At 45.4% G+C, this 26,478-nt stretch overlaps 2 protein-coding genes across 4 annotated transcripts in view; one reads left to right on the top strand and one right to left on the bottom strand.

The window, feature by feature from the left end:
* ELP1 (elongator acetyltransferase complex subunit 1) overlaps positions 1-746 on the bottom strand; it is a 45,952-nt gene extending 45,206 nt beyond the window's left edge. The window contains exon 1 of the mRNA XM_081844810.1: positions 646-746. The gene's annotated coding sequence lies outside the window, so the exon portion shown is untranslated. The remainder of the gene's footprint in view (positions 1-645) is intronic.
* A 1,440-nt stretch (positions 747-2,186) lies between these two features.
* On the top strand, positions 2,187-26,299 carry TBC1D2 (TBC1 domain family member 2). Of its 3 annotated transcripts, none has more exons than XM_081844938.1 (14): positions 2,187-2,410; positions 6,602-7,040; positions 9,279-9,417; positions 11,499-11,637; positions 13,173-13,309; positions 15,001-15,173; positions 17,505-17,891; positions 18,647-18,757; positions 19,245-19,429; positions 19,968-20,444; positions 22,204-22,324; positions 23,118-23,303; positions 23,519-23,640; positions 25,719-26,299. In XM_081844938.1, the coding sequence occupies exons 2-14, from the start codon at positions 6,630-6,632 to the stop codon at positions 25,918-25,920; spliced, it is 2,790 nt and encodes a 929-aa protein (XP_081701064.1). In that variant the 5' UTR covers positions 2,187-2,410; positions 6,602-6,629; the 3' UTR covers positions 25,921-26,299. The 3 variants fall into 3 exon arrangements, with proteins under 3 accessions (XP_081701064.1, XP_081701063.1, XP_081701065.1); XM_081844937.1 differs by having other exon boundaries at positions 2,188-2,410; positions 11,496-11,637; XM_081844939.1 differs by lacking the exons at positions 2,187-2,410; positions 6,602-7,040; positions 9,279-9,417; positions 11,499-11,637 and adding an exon at positions 11,676-11,854.
* Positions 26,300-26,478: the final 179 nt, after the last annotated feature.

Here is a 26,478-nt window from a genome sequence, read left to right as displayed (position 1 = left end):
GTCGGTGGTTTGAATCCCCGCCACGGGGTGAGCTCCCATTGCTCGGTCCCTGCTCCTGCCAACCTAGCAGATCGAAAGCACGTCAAAGTGCAAGTAGATAAATAGGAACCGCTCCGGTGGGAAGATAAACAGCATTTCCGCGCGCTGCTCTGGTTCGCCAGAAGCGGCTTAGTCCTGCTGGCCACATGACCCAGAAGCTGTACGCCGGCTCCCTCGGCCAATAAAGCGAGATGAGCGCCGCAACCCCAGAGTCGGCCACGACTGGACCTAATGGTCAGGGGTCCTTTTACCTTTTAAATCCGACACTGTATGGTTATAACAAACAGATCGGTGGCAGAAGACTTGCATGCACGAGGAGTACAGATCCTAGAGTAAACACCCGTCTTGAAACACCCATTAGTAGAACTGCCACTGTACCATGATGGAGAGCTAGCTAGTTTTTAGCACATCCAAAGATTGTGCTGTTTAATAAAATAAGATAAAATAAAATGGGGGGCAATGGAGGGCTATTTTGCAACCAAGGGCCCCGTCATTCTGCCCTTCACCTGCTAGTAAGGTGATAATTCGCAAAAACCAGACTCCTCAGCTGTGGGAGAGGAGAGGGCACCCCCAACCCCTGGGGTGCAGGCGGCACCGCGCGCTCACCTTACAACAAGCGGCTCCCAACTGCCCGCGTGCCACTTCGCCGGAGACGCAGCGCGCCTGCCATAGTCAAGCCACTGTGCGGGCAGAGCCAGGGGTCGAGCATGCTCAGTGGAGATCGCGAAGCCGAACCGGAAGAGGGCGGCTCTACGCATGCTCGGCGGCATTCTGAAGCCGAACCAAGTGAGGGCAGCGCTGCTGAGCAAGCGGTAGAAATCTCACCCTGGCCATTATATTTAAAGGGAGCGTGGTGATTCCTTAAGGATCAGTCCAGCCTCAGATTCTGAGACTTCAGCAACTTGCTTGCCCTTTCAGCAGCCCGGGAGTGGGTTCTTTTCATTGAAGAGAAACTGCTTAGGGTATTAAGAGTGGTTTGTTGTTGTTGTTTTAAAGGGCATCGTAAGAAAGAAAGTGGAATCCTGAAATCAATAACTCAGCTAATAATAATAACAGCGATGGATAGTTTGCCAGTATTAAATAACGGATAATTAGACGCAGCTTTTTTTTAAAAAAGTAATATTTATTGAAGTTTCCACAAGAAAAAAGTTACAAAAATAGTAAAAAGAAAACACAGAGAATACAAACACTAAAAAACCAAAAACAATTAAAAACGAATCCCTCTTTCTATATCTTACAGTTCATTTACTTATTTTCATGACTTCCTCACACCTCCCTTTTTTGTATTCCAATTCAAATATTTAATTCAGCAAATCCATACCCTCTCTATTTTCTCTTAATTCTTTATCTTCACATATTGTAATTTCGAATTTTCATCTAATATCCATCCCTTTTGGTTGTGCTAGCTAAGTTGCTGAAAGAAACGAGCATGTCCTTCGTTTTCTGCTCTTGCAAGAATAATAAATAAATGGCGCATGAATCTGAGCTTCCAAGTTCAAGGGCTTACGATAACAATCCAGCTCGCGATGATTTATCGCTCAAGGGCGCTCGGGTTATTATCTTGCAGGAGTTTGCGCCAGTCCTGGGCAACTTGCTATAAACCTCAAAGCACTTCCGACCAGGCATTTGCGGGCATTCGCTGGTACCGGGGGACATCACGGGAATCAAGGCTGCAAACCCATTAAATCTGCGCGGGCTTGCAAAAAGGCGAGTGCATGCATTCAAGTTGCCCAGCGCAGCGACTTCTAGCAGCTGTGCGGGAAAGAGACGGGCTTTGCGCAGCATTTGATCTCGCATGGCCATAGCTGTCAAGGTTTCCCTTTTTTTAAAAGGGAAATTCCCTTATTCCGAATAGGATTCCTCGCAAGAAAAGGGTAAAGTTGACAGCTATGCGCATGACATGTTATTGGCATGCCGTTGCGCAGTCTGTAAGATGTCCTTTCCCTATAAGTAAAAATGAAATAAAATAGGCGCAGGAAACTGGGTTGGTTTATTGGGGGTGGATAGGAAACCTGCAGCCAGGTATTATTTAGGGCCAGCTTAAAGCGTCGCAAAATAAGCTGCAAACTTTCGCCTGGGGCAGGAACGTGGAATATTTCTTGGAGAAAGAGGCGGCAAGGCGCGCCTCCCCGCTTCCGCCGCCAAGCGCGCAGCGGCGGAATGCATTGTTGTCTTGCTTTCCGCTCCTTCGCGGCTTTCCATGCCGGGACTGCCTGGCACCGCCCCGCCCCAGCCGACCAGGAAACAGCCGCTGCTGCTCGCTGCCTCGATCCTGGCCCCAGAACATTTGCTGCCGTTTGATCAGGAAGCGGATCGGGCCCTTTGCAAGCGCAGCTGCTTCTGCCGAAGTGCGCTCGGAGGGCGAGTGAAGGTAAGAGCTGAAAGAGTGACTTGCTTGGGCAGATTTGGGTATACTTTACGCACATGCAGTCCTCCTCTGTTGAGTGGGGTTTGGTTGTTTTCCCCCTCAACTCCCTTAGCGACGCCACTTTTCTTACTTGAAGGACTGCGCTGGGTAGTTTTTGACAGCAGGAAAGAAAGCAGTTCAACAGGTGCAGCGTGGAGGTACTGTGATAGGCAGGAGTGCCAGCCAGCTTGGCCCGGCGTCAGGTGACAGCAAAAAACTGCAAAGTTTTTAGCGGGGGCAATTAGAATAAGATCTACTATTTGATTATTGATGTAAACCTCCGAAATGTATTTTGTACAGTTACCGGTAAGTTTTTAACTTTGTCTTCAGTACATCTTATTTTATTGCTATGGCTGATGCAAATAAAGATTCTTCTGATCTGATCTTGGCCCCATGACCGGGGGTGCCCAGGGTCATGGGTGCCATGCAGTGTGTGCATGGCCCTGGCTGACACTGAACTTTGTGGGTGCCCGGTCCCTTCATGAGGAATTTTGTGAGTGCTCGGGCACCCAGGGCCCCAGGGAGTTGGCACCTGTGGTGATGATAGGTGAGGGAAACTGCGCTGTTTATTTTTGTTAGCCAGTGCAGTGGCCCAAGGGGGTAGGTTGTTGAGAGCTAATGTGGCTGAGGTGTTTGCTTGAGACACCTCCTCACCCCACCCATCATCTATCCCATCACTCGTTTTGTGCAAGGCCTTTTGTTTCTTAGCTCCGGTAATCCCTCCTTTTTGCATTAAATGGATGACGCTGTGGGTTAAACCACAGAGCCTAGGACTTGATGATCAGAAGGTCGGCGGTTCGAATCCCTGTAATGGGGTGAGCTCCCATTGCTCGTCCCTGCTCCTGCCTACCTAGCAGTTCGAAAGCACATCAAAGTGCAAGTAGATCAATAGGTACCGCTCTGGCGGGAAGGTAAACAGTGTTTCCGTGTGCTGCTCTGGTTCGCCAGAAGCGGCTTAGTCATGCTGGCCACATAACCTGGAAGCTGTACGCCAGCTTCCTCAGCCAATAAAGCGAGATGAGCACCACAACCCCAGAGTCAGTCACAACTGGACCTAATGATCAGGGGTCCCTTTACCTTTTATTATTGGACCAGGGGTGCCAATTTGAATAAAATATGGGCGGGTGGGCAGATAAGCTCCGCCCTGCATCATCAACCACATGATGCGACACACACACAAAACATTTGAATGGCAACGCCCATCAACTGGGAGTGGAGGGCTCAAATATTTTATGGGAGGCCAAAGGGATCTTGGCCCCTAGGAGTTGGCTCCTATGTACTGGACATGTCATGCTCCTCCTGGAGTATTGTCCACCTTTGGTCCCCATCCTGCACTCGCTGCTCACCTGTGGCTCCTAGAAGCTGTCAGGATGCCGCCACACCCCAGGGAATTGCTCTGGCTGGCCAACCAAACCAGGTGAGGGAAGCTGATGGGTCTCAAACTCTGAGACAGTTAGGGACTTCTGCTGCATGTGAAGAAGGCTCTGGTGGGTTGAGTGGAGAAGACCAAGGGGGCCCAAGGGTCAAGAAGACAGTGTCTGCAGGGGCAGTAGAGGGACGTGAGGGGTAGATGGGACTCATCTACCTGGGAAGGGAGTCCATCTAGGAGAAGGAAAACTCTGATCCTAAACCTCTGCTGCCTTGTGGGATATTTTGGGGAGAAGAAAAAACTGAGCCAGCCCTACACAAATCTGATGAGAGCCAGTGTGGTGTAGTGGTTAAGAGCGGTGGACTCGTAATCTGGGGAACCGGGTTCGCGTCTCCGCTCCTCCACATGCAGCTGCTGGGTGACCTTGGGCCAGTCACACTTCTTTGAAGTCTCTCAGCCCCACTCACCTCACAGAATGTTTGTTGTGGGGGAGGAAGGGAAAGGAGATTGTGAGCCGCTTTGAGACTCCTTCAGGTAGTGTTAAAGCGGGATATCAAATCCAAACTCTTCTTCTTCTGAAGTGGAGTCCTTAAGATGGTTGGATGGTGCCTTGTACGCCTCCTTCCAGCAACTCCTGCAGCCAAGCTGGTGCCAAAAGTATTGCTATCCTTTCCTTTGGACCACATCAGTGAAGTTGAGAGAGGGGTCTTATAATCTAGGCATCCCAGGACCTCCATACACACTGCCCATGCTTGTGCACTTTGGTGCAATAATTGTAACATGCTAAGTGCTGCATGGTTTCAGTCATGGTTCTTATTGCAGCTTTTCTGTCTTGCATCTTATTTTATTGTATTGCAGCCTGCATTCCACAGAAGGCAAATTGAAAGACAAGAAAATACAATATAAGAAATGAAATAACAATACAGTGGTACCTCAGGTTAATTCGTTCTGGAGGTCCCTTCTTAACCTGAAACTGTTCTTAACCTGAAGCACCACTTTAGCTAATGGGGCCTCCTGCTGCTGCTGCGCCGCTGCTGCACAATTTCTGTTCTCATCTTGAAGCAAAGTTCTTAACCCGAGGTACTACTTCCGGGTTAGCGGAGTGTGTAACCTAAAGCGTATGTAACCTGAAGTGTATGTAACCTGAGGTACCACTGTACAGCTAAATATCAATGGGAATGTTGAAAGTGGCCAGGCCATGGATTGCCTGAATGAAGCTTGTGGTCCACAGACCACAGTCTGGAACCCCTGTACTAGGTGACTCAAGGCAACTAGCAATATGTAAAATTTAAAGCTATCAAAAGAGGAACAATAAAATGCAACCAAAGCAGTAAAATAAAAGCAGCAGGCATATAATAAGAGCAGCAGCTGATAAAATCTCAGCAAACCTGCAGCAAAATTACCCAGCCTTCTTACTCGGCCAGCCACAATCCCTCCTGAAATAATCTTAATGTCCTTAGCTAGTTTGGTTTCCATAGGGAGGGCATTCCACAGCAACTGGAAAAACATTTCCTTGTTCCCACCTGCTGCACTTTGAGTTTAGGAACAGGATCTCTGATGCTGAACAAAGTTCACAGGAAGGCGTATACATATATGGGATAAGGTGGTCCTTCAAGCATCAGTCATGGGCTGCTTAATGCTTAAGAATCAGCGCCCATAAGTGGCCTTGGAAATGAAGAGGAAGGCAATTGGGGATGGGAGGGACAACAGCAGAGTTACATGCATCAGCCCAGCCCCAGGCAACAGGCATTTTGAAACGGTTGAAGTTTCAGGACGCCTTTCAAGGGCAGCCCTTACCCCCACAACTGACAGTATGTGGCTGAAAAGTGGCATTGCGCATTAATGGCATGATATACTGGTAACCTGTGGGACATGGGTGGTGCTGTGGGTTAAACGACAGAGCCTAGGACTTACTGATCAGAAGGTTGGCAGTTCGAATCCCCGCAACGAGGTGAGCTCCCGTTGCTCGGCCCCTGCTCCTGCCAGCCTAGCAGTTCAAAAGCACGTCAAAGTGCAAGTAGATAAATAGGTACCACTCTGGTGGGAAGGTAAACGGCGTTTCCGTGCGCTGCTCTGGTTCGACAGAAGCGGCTTAGTCATGCTGGCCACATGACCTGGAAGCTGTATGCCAGCTCCCTTGGCCAGTAAAGCGAGATGAGCACCGCAACCCCAGAGTCGGTCACGACTGGACCCAATGGTCAGGGGTCCCTTTACCTTTACTTATACAGGTAACCTACCCAAGAAACTCCGGGAACGGGAAATTCTGACCAGCAGATATTGAACAGTGGTGGAAACCAGCCTACCTGCAAGCAGGCTGATTTCCTGGACCTACTTGTATTTTTTTTCACGCACTCACTGCTTGTGGTTTGTCTCCATTGCCATGTCAGTTGCGTGATGACCTCCGTACATGCGAGGAAGCAGTTTGGAGAAGCAGAAGTGCTGCCAGATTTGGGCTGTGGAAGGAAGTTTGCCAAGAGGCACGTCTTTCTATTAACCAGCAGATATCTTGAACTGTGGGACTTGCATGCACATAGTATATGCTTATTTTCTCAGCAACTTTTTCTTGGGCTGTTTCAGTGGCGTAGCGTGGGTTATCAGCACCCGGGGCAAGGCAAGTAATTTGCGCCCCCTAACCCATGGATTTGCGCCCCCTAACCCGTGGATTTGCGCCCCCTAACCCATGGATTTCCCTAACCCCCAGATGTTGCGCCCGGTGCGGCCGGCCCCCCCTGCACCCCCCACGCTACGCCACTGGGCTGTTTTGTCTTTCGCTGTTTGTATTCCAGCAACACGAGATCTGCCCTGCGGTGGAGCATGGAGCCGGATTCTGAGAGCAGAGATTGCCTTGTGGCCAGAACTTCCAGGAAGCCCGAAGAGGAAAAAGTAGAGGATACTGAGAGCGGCATCAGTTGTGCCCTAGACGGAGGTGGGCCTCCTTCCAGGGAAATGTCAGAGAATGTGGACCTGAAACCTGGCAGAGAAACCCCCAAGAAACAACTCTGTGGCTATTTAAACAAATTTTCTGCAAAAGCCCCAATCAAGACCTGGAAGTCGCGTTGGTTCGTCTATGAGGAAAACAAATGCAACTTACTTTACTACAGGACAGCACAGGACGTGAACCCTCTGGGGACCATAGAGCTATCCAGTGCTAGCTTTGATCTTAAGGTGGGAGCGGAAGAAGGCGTTTTTGAAATCAGGACCCCCAGCAAAGCATTTATCCTCCAGGTATGTGGGACACATGGCTGGTTTGGGCTAGTGGTGGGGAAATGTGCATGTTGCGGCTGGTGGCATGCAATGGGACTTGAGCTCATAGGGTGACCTAAAGGGATCTCGGGCAGGGATCTACCCTTTGTGCCCAACTGAAACATGAAAACAAAGGCAAACCAGCCGTACTAGTGTTGGTGGGTAAATTGTCCTGGAGACTCGATGCGCTTGGGGGTTTCCACAGAGCTGAAGCTGTGAATTTCCTGAATTAGCCTAGGAATTGCTGATCAGAAGGTTGGCGGTTCGAATCCCCACGACAGGGTGAGCTCCTGTTGCTCTGTCCCTGCTCCTGCCAACCTAGCAGTTCGAAAGCACGTCAAAGTGCAAGTAGATTAATAGGTACCACTCCAGTGGGAAGGTAAACGGCGTTTCCGTACACTGCTCTGGTTCGCCAGAAGCGGCTTAGTCATGCTGGCCACATGACCCGGAAGCTGTACGCCGGCTCCCTTGGCCAGTAAAGCGAGATGAGCGCTGCAACCCCAGAGTCGGTCACGACTGGACCTAATGGTCAGGGGTCCCTTTACCTTTACCTTTAGGACATGTTATAACCAGTGTTTTACTATTGTGTCCAAAGAACCAGGAGCATTTATATACAGGAGAGGTAAACATGTTTTGCTCCATTTAACACACATTTTAATATCTCTATCACCATTGAGAAGCCAGCATTATCTTGGTGTAGTTTACACAGCTACATCCAATTGTAGCTGAATGTTCAGTTAACCAGAATCCCAATCTTCTCCTGTTCTGACATTTAATGGTTCTTGGCTGCAGACTCTTGGAGGACAAAAAATTAATAAAATTAGCATGCAGAGCCAAGTTTAAGTAATCCCTATTTTTTAATATTGGCAGAAGATAAAGGAGTTGGAACCTTCGGGATGCATGAACTTCACAATTTTCTCTTCCCTTTACAAAATATCCTGATTCACGGTTTGAGAAGAAGAAAGCTCTTGTCTTCAGGAAATTGCCATAAACATGATTTCCTAGTGAATTTTTTCTTAAAGCAGAAGACAACCCTAATAATTCATGGCAGTATCCTGAACTCCTGAGACCATTAGCATCCAATGCCTCAAAGATTATTAAAACAATACAAGTATGTTACTTTTGCTGAGTGTTGGTGGGGAAGACTTTCTTGTACATTATTATCATTTTAGACAGCACACTCAGTATACATGGCATTTTACATTGGATGCGTTTGTACATAACACTCAGCCATGGTTTGTTCAACAAATCACCAGTTGTCCTGCAGACGATTAAACAAGCCACTGTTTGTTTCCCAGCCACTCTTGCCTCATGCCTCTGTAGCTTGGCAAATGTCTGCGGTGGGGTGTCCTGATAAGCCATGGCTGAGCACGGCTCTTAAGTTTGTAGTTAAAACAAGCCATAGTACACGAGCTGCCAAGAAGCCATGGCTTCAAATTGTGGTTTGTTACCAGAAAAAAAACCATGGTTAGTCTGCTAGTCTGGGTTTGGATGTTCAGAAAAAACACATGCCGAAACAAACCATGGATTACTGTTGTGTGCAGAGCAAGCCTTTGTTTCGTAAGTGAAAATCACACACAGACACACAAAAGCAGACGCGGTAGACTGACTCACCTGGTCCCCTTCTTGCTAAAGGCTTGGGGGCGGGGCTAGATTTTTGTCAGTTCAAATGCTGGCCATGTCTTTTTGACGAGGGGTTCCTCAGTTTAGGCACTAGTGGTTGATGATGGGAGATGGCACATCCACACTGAATATTCATATTGAATTTTTAACTGCGTTTTGATTGCTACTTTTATTTCTGTTCTTTTTTTATTGTATTACAATTTGGATTTAGTGAATGCAACAAAATAGAATATATAAGAAGCCAAAGAAGCAATCGAAACACAATTTAAAAATCATTCGGCGTCTAGCACAGAACATTACAATGGTTAAAACAGGCAAAAAATCATTAAGTAGCCTGCAAAAACTCAGCAATTTTCATGTGGTCCATGGGGCAGAAAGCTTGGAAACCACTGCGCTAGGCCCTGTGCTTGCACAGGGAAGCCTGTGCAAAACCTCCCCAATTATACTGGATTTTGGTAAGTCCATGGTCTGTTGTGATGAGGTTGGGTTTGTCGCTGAAGTCTTATCTGTTGTGGAATTTAGCTGTATCTGTAGGCAACTCCTTGAGTTACACAGATCCTGTATTTAATAATTCCCCCCCCCCCAATTGAACTGTAGGCTGTCGACAAACAGACCATGATATACTGGTTGCAGCAGTTGCAGATAAAACGCTGGGAGTTCTGTAGTAACCAGACTAGAAGTCCGGCAGAGGATGACACAGATTTCCCCTGTGTGAATGACGCCACGCTTAACAATAGTAAGTAGCAGCAGCAGCGCAAATATGTTGCCCCCCACCCCTACCCCAGGGGACAGGATTATTCCGCCAGTGCTGGTTTAGCTGGTGCTGCATAAATCCAGCCATTTAGCAGGGCTTGATCCTACAAATATTAATGCAAACAGAATTCTGATAGGGCTGAGACTTGTGAGTGTGTGTGTGTTGAGAGAGAAAGAGAGAGCATGAGAGAATCTGCTTCCTCACTGCGCACAAATTGCACAACATCAGCCTAAGTGCTAAAGTAGGGTTTACTAACTTCTTTTTAGTTTGAGGACCGCAGTCACCCTAAGAAAACTCCCCAGTGGTGGCTGTTGCCCCAAGTGGTACATGCACAGCGCACACAAGACACAGCTTACTCTCCTCAGCTGATTCATGCAGATCAGCTGAGGAGCAGCTCATCTTATGATAAATGGGATGACCAGGGAGGGGCAGATTAGTATCCCTGTCAGGGTGCTGGACTGGCAAAGAGGTTTATATCTCTTCACCCATGCTATCCCCATCTCTATCCTCACTGTCACTGCCAAAAATTGGTGGGGTCTGGGAACAAGGGCACAGAAGAAAATGCTTGGGTGACTGGATCAGGGACCTGGGCTAGTTGCCACGGGTGACTAAACACAGCAGGCCAACTCTCCAGTGGAGGGGGGGGGGAATGCAGGCAGATGTTCCATTAGGAGGGAAAATTCGGACAGTAGAACAATACCTGTTACTGGAGGCCACAATGTAGGGAGCAAGCTTTAGAGTTCAGCAGAGCTCTTCATCAAGCTGGATGTTAGGCGAAACAGCACAAAAAAAAAGGAAAGAGAATACTCTGGCATGCAGAGAAACCGAAGTCTGTAATTTTGATGGATGGCTTTCTGGAATGGAGACAATGCTATGCAAGACTCCAGCCCAAACCTTTATGTATCTACTCTGAAGTAAGTGCCACAGAGTTTAATGCAACTGACAACTAAGTTAAGCGTGTCTGTATTCACATTGCTGCTGTGCTTACTCTGCATCCAGCACACTCTCTCTGCTAATTTTTGAAGCTACAGTCGCATGCCGCAAACTACGATCCATATTGATCCTGTAGTTTCTTAACAAATACTGCTGTTTCGTGTGTGTGTGTGTGTGTGTGTGTGTGTGTTAAACCGGCTTCAGTCCAATTAGAAAACTTGATGTGGAGTAATGTAGCTTGAAATTCTGCAGGGCACCGGCTGGGAAATGACCTCACTGCGTTTTAAGCCGCAAATGTGAATAACATGCCCTCAGATTATAGCTGTGCCTTCTGCAAAACAAACAAACAAACAATCAGAAAACACCTCAGGACGCCATAAGAGGCAGTGGCTCCTCTCTGTTTATAAACACGCCAGCAGTTATTTGGAAATATCAAAAGTAGAGGCCTCCAGTGTCTGCCTGCTCATTTCCAGTTCTGGACTTGCCTGGGCATGTGAGAATTTTTGAAGCTGACCACTCCACCCAGGCTAGCCTAGTTCTCCATAGCGGTTGCAGAAATGCTTCTTAAAAGTCAGCCAAAATGGCTATCTCATTTGCCCCAAATGGGTGGCAGTATTTGTGTAAGGGACGCGGGTGGCGCTTTGGGTAAAACCACAGAGCCTAGGACTTGCCAATCAGAAGGTCGGTGGTTCGAATCCCCGCGACAGGGTGAGCTCCCGTTGCTCGGTCCCTGCTCCTGCCAACCTAGCAGTTTGAAAGCACATCAAAGTGCAAGTAGATAAATAGGTAAACGGCATTTCTGGCGGGAAGGTAAATGGCATTTCCGTGCGCTGCTCTGGTTCGCCAGAAGCGGCTTGGTCATGCTGGCCACATGACCTGGAAGCTGTACGCCGGCCCCCTCGGCCAATAAAGCGAGATGAGCGCCGCAACCCCAGAGTCGGCCACGACTGGACCTAATGGTCAGGGTTCCCTTTACCTTTACCTTTACCTTATTTGTGTAATAGACAACAGAGAATGCACTGGTAGCATTTCTCTCTCCCTGCTGTGCTTGATGCACCTGTAACTTTAGCTTGGGTGTGTCTGAATCCCATTGATTCAGCTGGTTTGTTTGTTTTTTCCCTCCATAGCAGAGGCAGAACATGAGTTTTTGCCCCCTGTGAAAACCCCCACAGATGTCGTCGGCCCGAAGGCAGCCTCTCTCCAAGCACCTCTACAGCCTTCTCATGCTCTTCAGAACATCTCCCTCAAGCATCCTTGGATTGAAATACAGTAACTGTTTTTATCTCTTTTTTTCGAATTTCTGGAAACTAGCTGTGTTAAGCCTGTTGCACCACTAACAGCCGAGTCTTTTTGACATCTTGAGGACTAACAAATGCTGCTTTGTGTCCTGAGTTTTGAAAGGCGAGAGCCAACCAGATGGCATGAAAGAGGAACCCTGCCATAGGCATGGGTGTCGCTATAGAGGGGGAAGATGTTGTTATGGAAGGTGAAATTACAGTATACTTTTTTTAAAAAAAGCAAAATTATTAATATGCTTAAATGTGCATTTTAGCTTTATTAAAGGAAAAAGGAAAAGGCTTGAAAGTGCACAACTTGCATCGACCAACTCTTGTAAGCATTTATGGCTCAATCACTATTTCAATAAACTCACAGGTGTTGCATAAGAACTTCAGGAAAGCTGTGATGCATCAGATCAAGGACCCCTCTAGCTAAACCATATTCCTGCGTTGCAGTGGGGTTCCAACCATATTCCTGCGTTGCAGGGGGTTGCACTAGGTCAGGGTTTCCTAAATTTGGGTCTCCAGCTCTTTTTGGACTACAACTCCCATCATCCCTAGCTGGTGGTCAGGGATGATGGGAATTGTAGTCCAAAAAAACCAGCAGGCGACCTAAGTTTGGGAAACTCTGGACTAGATTATTCTCAGGTTCCCTTCCAACACTACAAATCTCGGATTCTGTGTCCATGAAGGACTTGAAGAAAACATTGTGCTCCCCACCCAACAGCTGTTTCTCCCTAGCAACCAGGGGGAAACAAGGTTAGTCAGAAGCAAAAATGTGGGGAAGTAAACATTGTGCAGGAGCAAAGAATTCCCCCATGAACCTTCCTCTTTGTTCATATTACATTCAAATAGAATATTTAGGCGCAACTGTAATGTTTGAGTTTTGTACATTTTTGTGCAGATTTCTTTGTTGTGCATATGCTTGTACCTCCCTTGATCTCTCTACATATGATCAATATACACTTGATGACTTACGGCTGAATATGTGAACCAGCTCCAGGACGTGACATTGTATAGTGGTACCTCAGGTTACATACGCTTCAGGTTACATACGCTTCAGGTTACAGACTCTGCTAACCCAGAAATAGTGCTTCAGGTTAAGCACTTTGCTTCAGGATGAGAACAGAAATTGTGCTCCGGCGGCGCGGCGGCAGCAGGAGGCTCCATTAGCTAAAGTGGTGCTTCAGGCTAAGAACAGTTTCAGGTTAAGTACGGACCTCCGGAACGAATTAAGTACTTAACCTGAGGTACCACTGTATTTGAAGAGTGATGACACAGTCATCAGATGACGAGCATGCATGTATGAACCCGGCCCTAAGTGAGTCCAAGTCCTGTGAGTTTACAACAGCTGGGAACAACGGCTACTAAATGAAAAAAACGTCCGAAGTCACTAAGAAACGACTGGATGTTGTTGCAGGAAGATGTGGCATTGTGGCACGAGTGTCCCAAAACAGCCTGCGGCATTTAAGTGTTATTAATTCACAGGTTCTGTCTAACCATTCCCATGCGCTTCTGTGCTTCTAGGAACACAGTGCATAATCTTTATGGTAGCTGGCAGAGCCGGAGGGACAATGGTGGCATGTCTTGTTTTGAGGGGATGCAAGACGACCTTGAAAACACAGCCGATGAAGAGCAAGGAGAAACTGAAGCAGAAGATGCAGGTACTTATTTCTGCACGATGGTGAGAACATTTAAAAATAGCATTGCTTACTTGTTGTTCTCAGGGCTGGATTTAGATTTGATGAGGCCCTAAGCCACTGAAGGTAATGGGGCCCTTTATATGTCCAGCTGTCCTTTGTCAACAACAAATTGTCGCTGTTGTTGTTTTTTTTGTGTTGAATATGTTGAATGGTAATTTATGGACCTAATAGGCACCTAAAGCCATTTGCACATGCAGAATGTTGGCACCCTGTATATAGAAATGAGCAAACCAGTGATATTTTAGGGAGCAGGCTAGCAGGCGGGACCCATTACTTACATCATAGGAGCCTACAAAACACAAAACACTGTTGCTGTTTTATTTTATTTGTTTTTTTATCTTATATTTTGGAAATGTACACCCAGTTTTTTCCCCTTTATTTTTTGGGGGGAGGGCCAAGAAAGTGGGGCCATAAGCTATAGCTTGTTTAGCTTATATATTAATCCGGCACTGGTTATTCTGCACAGCTGTGAGGGAGAAACTGGGAAAAGTGAGCACAAAAGCCTTCATTGAAGCCTCTGGGATTTATTCTGAGTAAATATCAGGGTTTAATTAAGCATTTCTAGGTAACCTGGGCATAGACCCATGATAGCACAAACTTACAAAAACGTTAGCACATGCTAAGATATACCCATAGATGCAAATGTCCAACTTTCAGATGGGGAGGGGGGGGGGACGGACGGACCTCTCACTCAAATTTCTATAATATCTTGCTGTGTGAATTCTGAGCCCAGTATGCAGTACAGTGGTACCTTGGTACTCAAACGCCTTAGTTCCCAAACGCTGAAAACCTGGAAGTAAGTGTTCCAGTTTTCGAACATTTTTCAGAAGCCAAACGGCCCATGCAGCTCGTCTATTGTTTCTGGGGCGCCTGCACCAATCAGAAGCTGCGCCTTGGTTTTCAAACATTTCAGAAGTCTAACGGACTTCCAGAATGGATTAAGTTTGGCGCTTTTGTTTTTGCTATTTTGCTATTTTGCATTTTTGTTTTTGAGGTTTTTTGGTTAATTGTTTTTTGTGACTGCATGGAATCCAAAGCCCCCTATCCAAACAATGACTATCATCAGTCTGGGTAAGAAAAAAATTAATTTTAATTTTTCTCATCTACAATACTGTCTTATTTATTTATAGTACAGTACACTGATTATTGCTTTCATGTTATGGATCCGTGGTCTTGTTCGATAGTAAAATTCATGCTAAATTGCTGTTTTAGGGGTTGTTTTTAAAAGTCTGGAACGGATTAATCCGTTTTGCATTAATTTCTATGGGAAAGCATGCCTTGGTTTTGGAACGCTTTGGTTTTGGAACGGATTAAATTTGAGAACCAAGATACCACTGTACTGGATTTTCTAGACCTAGAATGCATGGATCAGGCCCTTCGTCCTACCTCCAGTCTGCTGGCGAGAAGTGCTGCTTATGTACTCATTAGAAGTAAAACAAGCCTTGTCTAATATCAAACATTGCTTTCCCTTTCACTCAAATTTTGTCCATCTAGCCGTTTCTCACTCACTCACCCACCTCATCTTGCTATTGCAAATACACACAAGTTGCCAGTCAATACCACCCACATAAGATAAATGGTAACCACAGATCAAAACAATCTGTGCCACCACTGGAAAGCAGGAACGTGTCCTATCTTCTTTTCTTCCTCAGGCGCAACAGAGATGCAGAAGGACCCAAAGTCAAGGCTAAAACCACCTTTGGTTAGAAAAGACAGAAAGGAAAGCAGGACTTTGCATTGTTTTGCTGAAGGGGCAAGAGATGGGAGAACAGCTTCTCTTCAGCACCAAATTTTGGTCCTTGAAGAGGATGTCAAATCTCAGAAGGTAATCCTGCCCTGACGTGTGTGTTTGGTATGGATGGAGTCACCATACCATTTTGATCTATGGGGAAATGTGCTTAATTGCCTTTTGATCTTGACACAATATTGTACGAGAAGGTGTGTTTCTGCTTCATGTATTACTGTTGCTGGCAAGAGAAGAACAGGACTGCATCAATAAGAGTATAGCATCTAGATCAAGGGAAGTAATAGTGCAACTGTATTCTGCTCTGGTCAGACCTCACCTGGAGTACTGTGTCAAGTTCTGGGCACCACAGTTCAAGAAGGACACTGACAAACTGGAACGTGTCCAGAGGAGGGCAACCAAAATAGTCAAAGGCCTGGAAACGATGCCTTATGAGGAACGGCTAAGGGAGCTGGGCATGTTTAGCCTGGAGAAGAGGAGGTTAAGGGGTGATATGATAGCCATGTTCAAATATATAAAAGGATTTCACATAGAGGAGGGAGAAAGGTTGTTTTCTGCTGCTCCAGAGAAGCGGACACGGAGCAATGGTTCCAAACTACAAGAAAGAAGATTCCACCTAAACATTAGGAAGAACTTCCTGACAGTAAGAGCTGTTCGACAGTGGAATTTGCTGCCAAGGAGTGTGGTGGAGTCTCCTTCTTTGGAGGTCTTTAAGCAGAGGCTTGACAACCATATGTCAGGAGTGCTCTGATGGTGTTTCCTGCTTGGCAGGGGCTTGGACTCGATGGCCCTTGTGGTCTCTTCCAACTCTATGATTCTATGATTCTATGCTTCTATGTGCTGGCTGGGGCTGATGAGAGCTGTAGTCTGAAACAACTGGAGGGCACCATGTTGGCTAACGCTGCATTAGAAGGTATTATGAAAGGAAACACATCCATCTTCTCTTCTAGGGTCTAAAAACTGTGTCCCAAGTCTAGATTCTAATTTGCCTTTTTTCTGGGCTCTGGTAGAAGGGTCATTCTAGAACTATACGGTAGTGTGTTTCCTCTTTACTAGGTTGTGGTAGAGGGATGGTTGTGGAGCCAAGGTTGGAAAATGGTTGGAATACTGGTGGTTGTGCCCAGGTACTGGAGAGCTGTTCAGAGTTACACCTAAGAGGGATACTGCCAGTATAGCTTGAAGAACCGATTTCTCTCTAGTAACTCACAGAGGCACCATGCTACACAAGCCTAACAGTGGGTCACAGACTGAGTGATTGCATCAGCCTATGATACAGACTCCCTGCTGAAAATTGCATTTCCTGTGCAACTGCTGAAGGACAACGTTGTTCCTGATATTTTGGAGGAAAACTGAAGTTAGAATATCTAAGCTATTATGAAATACAAGCTGATTCTCTAACGGTGCTCTTAGGTTTTTTTCATGGTGAGACTGTCAAAAGGTTTCTAAAATAAGTTGAACTCTTGGAGGAACAAAAATCTGATTGTTTTATGGAAGACTGGTGGCGGCCATATTTGGTATCTAAGTCTTGCCAATTTAAACATGATTATGCAGCTGAAGGTTTTTTTAAAAAAAACCTAATAAAACACTTTTCTTATACATTTTATTTTAACTGGTAAATTATTCAGTTACAGATAGGTAGCCGTGTTGGTCTGCCATAGTCAAAACAAAACAAATTTGTATCTGAAGAAGTGTGCATGCACACGAAAGCTCATACCAAGAACTGACTTAGTTGGTCTTTAAGGTGCTACTGGAAGGAATTTGTTTTGTTTTGGTAAATTATTCAACATCTTAATTTGAAGATTATGATTTTTATCATTTTGTTGCAGGATCAATGTAAATTTAACTAGCCTGTAGTTAACGCCTCATTTGTGCTTCTAGAATATCGGCACAGCATCAACTCTCTGAATCTTGGGAATTTCCTCCAGAACTGTATCTGAAGAATCATTGTGGCTTATTGTCCTCACTAATTATAGTTGGAATGGAAAATTAGTTCATCCTCATTTGATAGAAATGCATCATTCTTTGTTCCTTTCCAGATACAGAAACGTATGCTTGATCACTTTGGAATCCTGTGCTTCCTCCAAGTTGTTCAGAGTATGACTTATAAAGCTGCCTTTAGAAAATTAATGGTCCCTGTTATGTACCGAAGTTCTCACCCTGGGCCAGCAGGAGGATACTGTAGATAGTTATGCAAATGAAGGATCGAAAGTGACGTTCAGTGATTGGCTAGTTTCAGAAAATGGTTACTGTTGCATTCTAGTGGAGCTCTATATAAGCAGGCTGACTGAGCTCTCTCAGCTCAGTTCTGTTCCAGCTTACAAATAAAGAGCTGCTTTGGAAGAATCGCTGTGTCGTCTGATATGTTCGCCCACAACTTAACAGTCCCCCCCCCCGCCATGTTTACTTTTACAGGAACTGGTTAAGCTTCTCCACAAAGCCCTGGAGGCAGCCCAGCAAGAGAAGCGAGAGTCCTGCAGGTACCTGGTCACAGCAAAGGAAGAGGATAGGCTGGAGCTGGTGAGGCACAAAGTGAGGCAGATTGCCGAGCTGAATAAACAGGTGGAAGTGCTGGAGATGGAGAAGAAGGAGCTGGAACAGGGCCTGGCCTTGAAGGACGAGCACATCGGGGAGCTGAAGGCCCACGTGCAGCTCCTGATGGACAAAAACCAGGCCAAGCAACAAGTCATCCTGAAGCTGACGGAGCAACTCGCCAGAGACATGCCTGACTCTGTTGGGGAGGCAGACGCCATCCCCATGGAGACCTTGTGCAAGCAGCAGGAAGAGATCGAACATCTGAAGGTACTCTGAGGCAAATGGTGCAATGGCAGGGCCGGCCCTACCATTGGGGAGAGCCTTGGAGAGCATATGTGTTGGGGGCAGCACAACAGTAAATGCCTCTTTAGTCCCCTATCCCTTGTCTCTTGCTACACAAGCTGTCCTGGGGCCCCTTATCTGTCCTGATGATTCAGGTACAATCCCTGGTGTTGAAGGAAAAATTAACTGCTAGTCTTGTCAGCTTCCGTCACTGGGAGGGGGCACTATCTCTGGTGGCGAAATGCTTTGGCCTGGGTACAGGAGGAGGTGACGATTATGACCTCACTCCTTCCACAGTTGCACCTTGGTGATATGTTATCCCATCATTCTATACCTCTGTTTTATTTTTGTGGCAAGTCTGTGTACACCACGATACCATAGCAGCTCCTTTAAGAAACAGCTCAGAATATGATATTGAGCAGAGGATTCAGTCTCCTTTAAAAAAAAAAAATCACTGTGCTCCTTCATCCCAAAGGAGCCCTCAACATCTGGAGTGCACCAGGTTGGCGATGTAATGTTTTCTATCTGTCTTCAAAATAGGACTTTTTGTTGCTTTTTGTCACCAATTCCCTTGGCCTGTTTAAGTAGCCATCGAAAGAGTCCAACAACAACACAGCTTGCCCCCATCTTTCTGTCAGACACCATTTGCCCATTCATAAGCCCAACAAATTTCTTGGGTGTACAAATTACAGTTGTGCCGACAGGTTATTTCTGCGTGTTGTATCTTGTCTTTTTGCCAGGATGACTTAGAAGCGTACAAGATTCAGAACCAATTTCTGAACTGCGAAATCCACCAGGTTACTAAAATCTGGAGCATGGTGGCGCAGAAAGAGAAGACCCTACTGATGAAGGTAAAAAGCCAAAGTCTTTTAAAAAGTCCAGTGTTTGTGCTTTAGGCCCCATCTGCACTATACATCTACTGTATAACAGTATTATACCACTTTAAAACATCTGTAGCTTTTGCCCAAAGAACTGTAGTTTGTTGAAAGTGCTGATAATTTTTAGGAGACCCCTATTCCTCTCCCTTCGCAGAGCTACGATTCCCAGAGTTCCCTGGGAAGAGGGATTGGCTCTTAAACCACTCTGAGAATTCCCAGAATTTGGGGGTGAGAGGGGAGTCAAGGTGCTTTAAATGTGTGTTGAATGTGAGGTGTGGATCTTTGTGTTGGTTCTCTGTGTGTTTGCCTGTGATGCTCTCCAGCTTTCTAGGAGCCGACCTCAGCTGTCTGATCTTAGGTTGCTTGTGGCTACATCTGAGGCGATGGTGAACATAATATGACAACAGGAAGCCATGGTCATATTCTGACTGCAACACTTTTTCACTTTTTTAAATTCCAGTGTGCCCGTCTGCAAGCCCACAACTGCCAGATTGAGAGCAAGTACCTGATGATTCTGCGGAAGCTGCAAGGCCTACCAGACTTTGCCAGTGAACATGTGGAAATGCTGAAGGGCCTTATCCAGGAAGCACTTCAGTGGGGTGTGAAGGAGGAAGCCATGATCCCTGTACATCTGAGCCCAATCAAGTAATGGCTGTGTGTGTGTGATTAAAATAGATGCACCGCTCTTTTATTTTCACTAGGCTCACTGTTTCTGGAATATGATGCTGGTCTAGATGGGTCTGATTCATCAGACAATCCTTATATTCTTACTGTCCGTGAGCTGTCATTGGCAGATTATCAGCTAAAGCTTTATTTGATAATCCTATTTTTAATCCACAAAGGCACATTTTCACTTGTGGGGCTGCGAGGTGAGGGTAGACTCGCTTACATTATGAGGTTACCTTTGATTTTGGTGTGTTACTGTAGTAGGGAAAGGCAAAAGAAAATATGAGCTGGTTTTTCCTTCAAACAGTCAGTGGTAGCATTTTATATTATCCTTAAACTGTACATTATCTTACTTTTTTATTGTCAAAAAGGCACCTACATTAAGATCTTTGGCAAGATATATTTTTTAAAATAATGATAATAATTGTTAGCAGAAAGTTTACAAACTTTTCTTTAATTAATTTGGCAGCTCTAGAACTTGATGTTTTCCCCATATTCTTCTCTTTTGACCGTTCAGCCAGTATGATGACTATGGGTTTATGACAATTCCTGAGTACGAAGCTGCAGACTGGAAGCTTCTGGCAAAAATCCAGGCTCTGGAGATCAAATCCAGTAATCTCCTGAACCAGGATGCCATGGAGAAAACTCTCTCTGACCGGTGGAATAATCTTGGGGAACTAACTCCCTCCTCAGAGCTAAAGAGCTTGCTGCGCTGTGGCGTCCCAGTAGACCACCGCCAACGAGTGTGGAGATGGATTGTGAGCAGGCGGGTGCAGGACGTTCGCTCTCCAGGCCATTACCAAAACTTGCTCAAGAAGTGTGAGGCTGCTGAGCACCCAGCTTCCCGACAGATTGAACTGGATCTGCCTCGCACGCTCACCAACAACAGGCACTTCAATTCACCCGCTTCCCAGCTTCTTCCCAAACTCCGAAGGATTTTGCTTGCATTCTCTCTGCAAAATCCCACCATTGGCTATTGCCAGGGACTGAACAGGTAAAGGGTGCTAGCTCATTGTCCACCTTTTTAAACTCTATGTTTGCAACAAATATTAGGGTCAGTAAAAATAATAATTTACAGTGGTATAATAATAATAATTTACAGTGGTACCTTGTTACTCAAACGGTGTGGCTCCCGAAAAAATCGGCTCTGAATGCCGCAAACCCAGAAGGGAGTGTTCCAGTTTGCGAACGTTTTTTGGAAGCCAAACATCCAACGTGGCTTCCAATTGAGTGCAGGAAGCTTCTGCAGCCAATTGGAAGCCACGCCTTGGTTTTTGAACCGTTTCGGGAGTTGAATGGATTCCCAGAACAGATTACATTCGAGAACCAAGATACCACTGTAGTGTTGTTGTTGTTGTTGTTGTTGTTTAATTGAATTTGTATACCGCCCTATACCCGGAGGTCTCAGGGTATTCCACAGAACAATATCAACATAAAAACCAAAATATATAGTATCAAAATAAAAACAACCCACTAACACCCCCATCTGACCAGATTGTCCCAGCCACTCTGGGTAGCTCCCAACACAATATTAAAAACACACTAAAACACCAAACATTAAAAACTTCCCTATCCAATATAAGTATAATGTGAAAAATTAGTCATGAGATGTATTTGACAATGACTCCAGCTGGAACTGCTGTGTTGTGACAAAGCTATAGGCGTACATGAAACCATTCAAACAGCCATAAATGTTTTCTTGTGCCTGTTTGCACTTGTGCTGCTGAAAAGATGAGCTGCTCTTACTCAGGGGTTGCCAACCTTTTTTTGGGCCCAGGGGCCATGGTCATATTGGGAATGTTGAGAGAGTATCATGGTCACCAGTGAGAAAATGGCTGCCGTGGAGCATGTGGCATAACACAAAATGGCTGCTGCATCTGAAAGAGAGACTGAGACAGAAATGATGTGGGCATTGCTGCCACCACGCTGTCCCGCCAACTACCCACAGTCAATGGGGGAAAGGCACTCACCTCAGCTTACTCTGCCCTCACTTGTCGAGAGAAGCTATTTGTATCTCTCTGTTCAGAACAGGTGTGTTTCCAATCTTGGCTACCAGTGAAATATGTGCATGCAGCACGTTTAAGAGTGTTGTGTTCAGTGCAGGAAAAGCCAGTGCAAACAGAAACTGACCAGGAAGATCAGATAGTCTCTTGTGTGCTGTAGCTTTTTGAAGGAATATTAACTGAGACCTTTTGCAAGACACCATAGAAAGAACCATAGAGGAGGGAGAAAGGTTGTTTTCTGCTGCTCCAGAGAAGCGGACACGGAGCAATGGTTCCAAACTACAAGAAAGAAGATTCCACCTAAACATGAGGAAGAACTTCCTGACAGTAAGAGCTGTTCGACAGTGGAATTTGCTGCCAAGGAGTGTGGTGGAGTCTCCTTCTTTGGAGGTCTTTAAGCAGAGGCTTGACAACCATATGTCAGGAGTGCTCTGATGGTGTTTCCTGCTTGGCAGGGGGTTGGACTCGATGGCCCTGGTGGTCTCTTCCAACTCTATGATTCTATGATTCTATGAACCGCCCAGGGCACCATAGTAAGAAGTGGCAGCTACTATGGCACCTGTTTTATAGTTCCATTAACAAGTGGGCTGCCTATTTACCACATGTAGTGTTAAGTTTCAGAAGAAACTTCCTGCTTCTTTGCCATTTTCCTCTTGTGGGGATTTTCCAGCTTGAAGGACCGTAGCTGTAAGACCTGCCTGCCATTGTTGCCTGCTTTCCTTAACAGTGATGTCTCTTTATTCATCCCAGATTGGCAGCCATTGCACTACTGGTTCTAGAGGAAGAGGAAATCGCTTTCTGGTGTCTAGTTCATATCACTGAAAACCTAATGCCTCCAGATTATTATAGCAACACACTAATAGGCTCACAAGTAAGTCTGGGACTCCCCACCAAGCCATACAGTAGGATAGTCATGGGTGAAAGAAAAACAGGTTGTTTTAAAAGGATTGCATATCCTTATGATGGAAGTGGTGCTTCTAGAGGGAAAATTCCAACACATTTCACATAGGTGTTGGCACAGGCCTGGCTTTCATCGTTCTGCGATTCATGTTAAACTAGGCAGTTGATTCCTTAACAAAATAATGGAACTTCACACCTAATCCAGTGGTTTGCATGTCAAGAATCAAATTGTCCTTAAAACTAATTAATCCCTTCTTCACTGTGGCCTAATTTGGACATAATGCAAAGCCAAACTAGTTTGGCATAAAGTTACACACAAACCATTCAATTGTAGCTCATACCAATGCGATCATCAGTACCATGGGATCCTAGGATTACCTGTTTTTTAAAGGGTTTTTTTTTTTTAGGTGCAAAAAACCCCTTTTGGTATCACAGAAGGAACCTATGGGAGAGTCAGTAACACACACACACACACACACACACACACACACACACACATCATTTTGTAACCACAATATCAGAGTGGGGAAGTTTTGGAAGCAGATTTTGTGCTCGTTCTCTTGGTTCTGCCTCCACTGCAGAAAGTATAACCATAGCTTGTGTGTGTACTGTGCCACAAGTCGAAGGTTTTGATTTTGTTAGATTGGTCAGGTGTTTACGAGTACAATTAACCCCTGCAGATCTTGGAGGACTCTGAGAAGGTGCTGATAAAGCATCCTTTCAGATATGGTTATTGGTTCTAATTGATGTTTTGTTGAATCCAGGTGGATCAAAGAGTCTTTAAAGATTTCTTGTCAGAGAAGCTTCCCAGGCTAGCAGCTCATCTGGAGCAGCACCGAATCGACTTGGGCCTGGTGACCTTCAATTGGTTCTTGGTTGTATTTGTAGACAGTCTTGTTAGCGATATCCTCTTCAGGATATGGGATGCCTTTCTCTATGAAGGTACTAAGGTAAGAGTATCCCTGCCTCCTATCCCTCCTACATTCTCACTTCATATATCAGTCTCCGCAGAGATGTTTTAGCAACCGGGCATTTTGGACAGGCTTCCACTGTATTTATTGAACCTGTACCTTCCTGCCTCAGTGATGTTACCTTTATCATCTGTGTGGCTCTGACTCCATCCCTCCTATGACATCCCCGTCAGCCATGTTTTTCTTTGTCCCAGGTGATATTCCGTTACGCTCTGGCAATATTTAAATACAACGAAGAAGCGATACTGAGGATCCAGGACAGCCTGGAGATTTACCAGTACATGCGTTTTTTTACCAAAACCATCTGTGATGGCAGGTAAGGATGATGTCAGGAAGTGTTTCGGATGGGGACTGTGGTTGTCAGGTGATAGTTTGTCATTCAGAGAACTGGAAAAATTCAAAAACTGGGATTGAGGCAGGCACAGATCAGGAATAAGCAATAGCAAGAGACTGATTTATAAAACTCCTGCTTACAAATGGAACACACTCGAACAGGGCGGAAAGGGTGAAATGGCTGCTAAGTGATACTGTTGACTTCGTAACTTATAAAGTAGCGCTATATGCATTGGCCGCTAAGAAGATCAGGAGAAAAGAACTAGATAAAATAGCGGTCAATTGCAAAGGTGATTCGGACATTTAAGCTGGCACATTCTATCTGAGAACCTCCTGCTATTATATCGTATGCAACAAATAATTTCTAGGAGGTGTGACCGTGGTTCATTGTATTCGCAGTCCCTGATGTTTTTATGGTGTTTATGGTTATTGTTGTCTTTCTTTTTGTTTGCTTTGTGAATGATGCCATGGCCTTTGGCTAGTGCAATAAAGTTGTTGTTGATGATGATGAATAGCATTGATCTGAGGTAAATCAGAAGCTAGGAACCAAGCCAAGTACAGCTAGATTAGCGCTAAAGTGAAACCCTTTTCTCTCACACACAGAGACATGCTGGAGCCATTTCCCTCATACTGATGTTCACACTCCAGTTGTGTGGGGCAGCACCGCAGGGAAGTGGCTTCCACATGATGCGGTGTGTGAAAATAATGCCTGAGGCAACACTGAAACAATACTCCTTTAAAAGCATACCCCCTTATATATACCCTTGGGCTCTGAGGTGAATCCTGCCTCTCCTTGAACGTGTGTGCCTATGTATTTGATAGTTTCATTGATCACCAGCAAATATAACCTGCACATCTAAAACATAGGTCCATGTTATTGTATATAATAATCCTTTATTCCAGGAAATCCTGGGGTTCTTCGGAAAGCTTATCAGGAGTGTTTAATGAGCAGATCAGTAATGGTTGACCAGTTTTCCTGAAGGACAGATGTCCTGCTAAAACTCATTTGCCCCCTGTAATGCTTAGCCTCTGGGTAGTATTGGGTGTGTTCTAGACTGTATTCTCATTTCACAGAAGGTGGCAGACCGGCCCGGCCCTACCATTAGGCATAATAAGGCTGATACCTCAAGCTGAGGTTTCTGGGGGGTCAGGGCAGCTGTGAAGTACTAGAAAAGAGAGCTGTGTGAACCCTATGGCTGGATTTAGGTTTGATGAGGCCCTAAGCTACTGAAGGTGATGGAGCCCTTTATACGTGATAGTTTAGGGAGAGGGCTTGCAGGCGGGGCCCATTACTTACATCATAGGAGCCTACACAACACAAAACACTGTTGCTGTATGTAGGTTTTATTTTATTTCTTTTTTATCTTATATTTTGGAAATGTACATCCAGTTCTTTTCCTTTATTTTTTTTTCCGGGGGCCTCCAAGAGAGTGGGGCCCTAAGCTATAGCTTGTTTAGCTTATACATAAATCTGGCACTGCCCATAGCCTGCCTTGTTCCCCTAAATGAGCCTTAGGAGCAGTGGAGGATGCTGTCCCATTGCCAGTGTTTAAAAATCCACTGCAAATCCAGTACATAAAAGGAGCAACATTTTGCCCATGACTTCAGACAGCAAAATTACTTGGGGCAGCCCTGTAATTTAGTCCAGTAGACTTGGCCTTGTGCTCACCCTAAAACATTCCCCAGAATCTTCTGTATTGAAGAGAGGTTCCTTCCTTAGCAGAAAAAGAATTGTGGAAAATATCAGTAGTAAATTTCGAAATACTGTTTTAGAACAGTGTTGCAGAGAACCAGTAAATTGGTCTGACACAGAGCTGCATATAAGGTTGTTCCTAATCTTATGTGGCCTGAAATATGAGGGCCTGGTGCAGAGAAGACCCAGAGCTTTGATCCCTGGGTGACACTTTCTGTCTCTGGAAGACAAACCTCTTTCAGAAATCCTGCCGCATTTTTGTGAGGGAAGCCAAAAGAGCATGTAGAATTTCCACAAGTCTCTCTTCAATGTCTACTTAGTCCAAGCTACCTTTAAAAATTCTGGCTCATATGCTTGCCTTCTTCCAGGAAGCTGATGAACATCGCCTTCAGTGACATGAACCCATTTCCCATGAAAGTTTTACAAAATCGGCGCCGAGTGTACAGGTTAAAACTGGAGTCTGAGATGAGAGAACTGGAGCAGATAAAAGTTGAGTACATGAAGGAACAGGCAGAACATGCTGCCAGAAACTCGAATGGAGCTGTGAGTGAGGATGAAGAAGATATGTAACTCCAGTTTCCTCCTCACATCTGGCCTTCAGACATAAATTTTCACTACTTTGGAAACAAAAAAGTGCTAACACTAGCTACCCATGAGCAATGAGCAAAGATGCACTGGATTGTCTTCAAGTGAATTGGAAAAAAAAATCATGTACTTTGGAAGCCTTGTTTCTCACTAAGGCCTTTTCTTGACATAGTGTGTAGTGTACAATATTTCCAAGAAGTCACCACACCAGAAAATCTCCACAGTCTGCTTCCCTTTTTGGATAACATCAGGTATTGGAGGTCTCAATTTAGAGGTCTGTCCCCATTCCTCAACCCACAATCCATCACTCTGGGCCTATGTGGTTTCTATACTCACAGATACTAATTAAATACCTGAGACAACAGGCTAATGAAGTACCAGCACTTAATATCTTGTGGTCTCCTCATGAGGACCAGTCATGGGCCTGTGCATACATACACTCAGATAAATGTCCCTAACTGGATGTGCTAATCAGTGGATTTGGAGTTGATTTCCATATACATTTCACACCCTAAACTCTATGTGAAATTCTTTTCCTTCTGC

This window comes from Podarcis erhardii (assembly GCF_964252035.2).
Source record: "Podarcis erhardii genome assembly, chromosome: 17".
NCBI lineage: Eukaryota > Metazoa > Chordata > Lepidosauria > Squamata > Lacertidae > Podarcis > Podarcis erhardii.
This window is presented reverse-complemented; position numbering and strand designations above follow the sequence as displayed.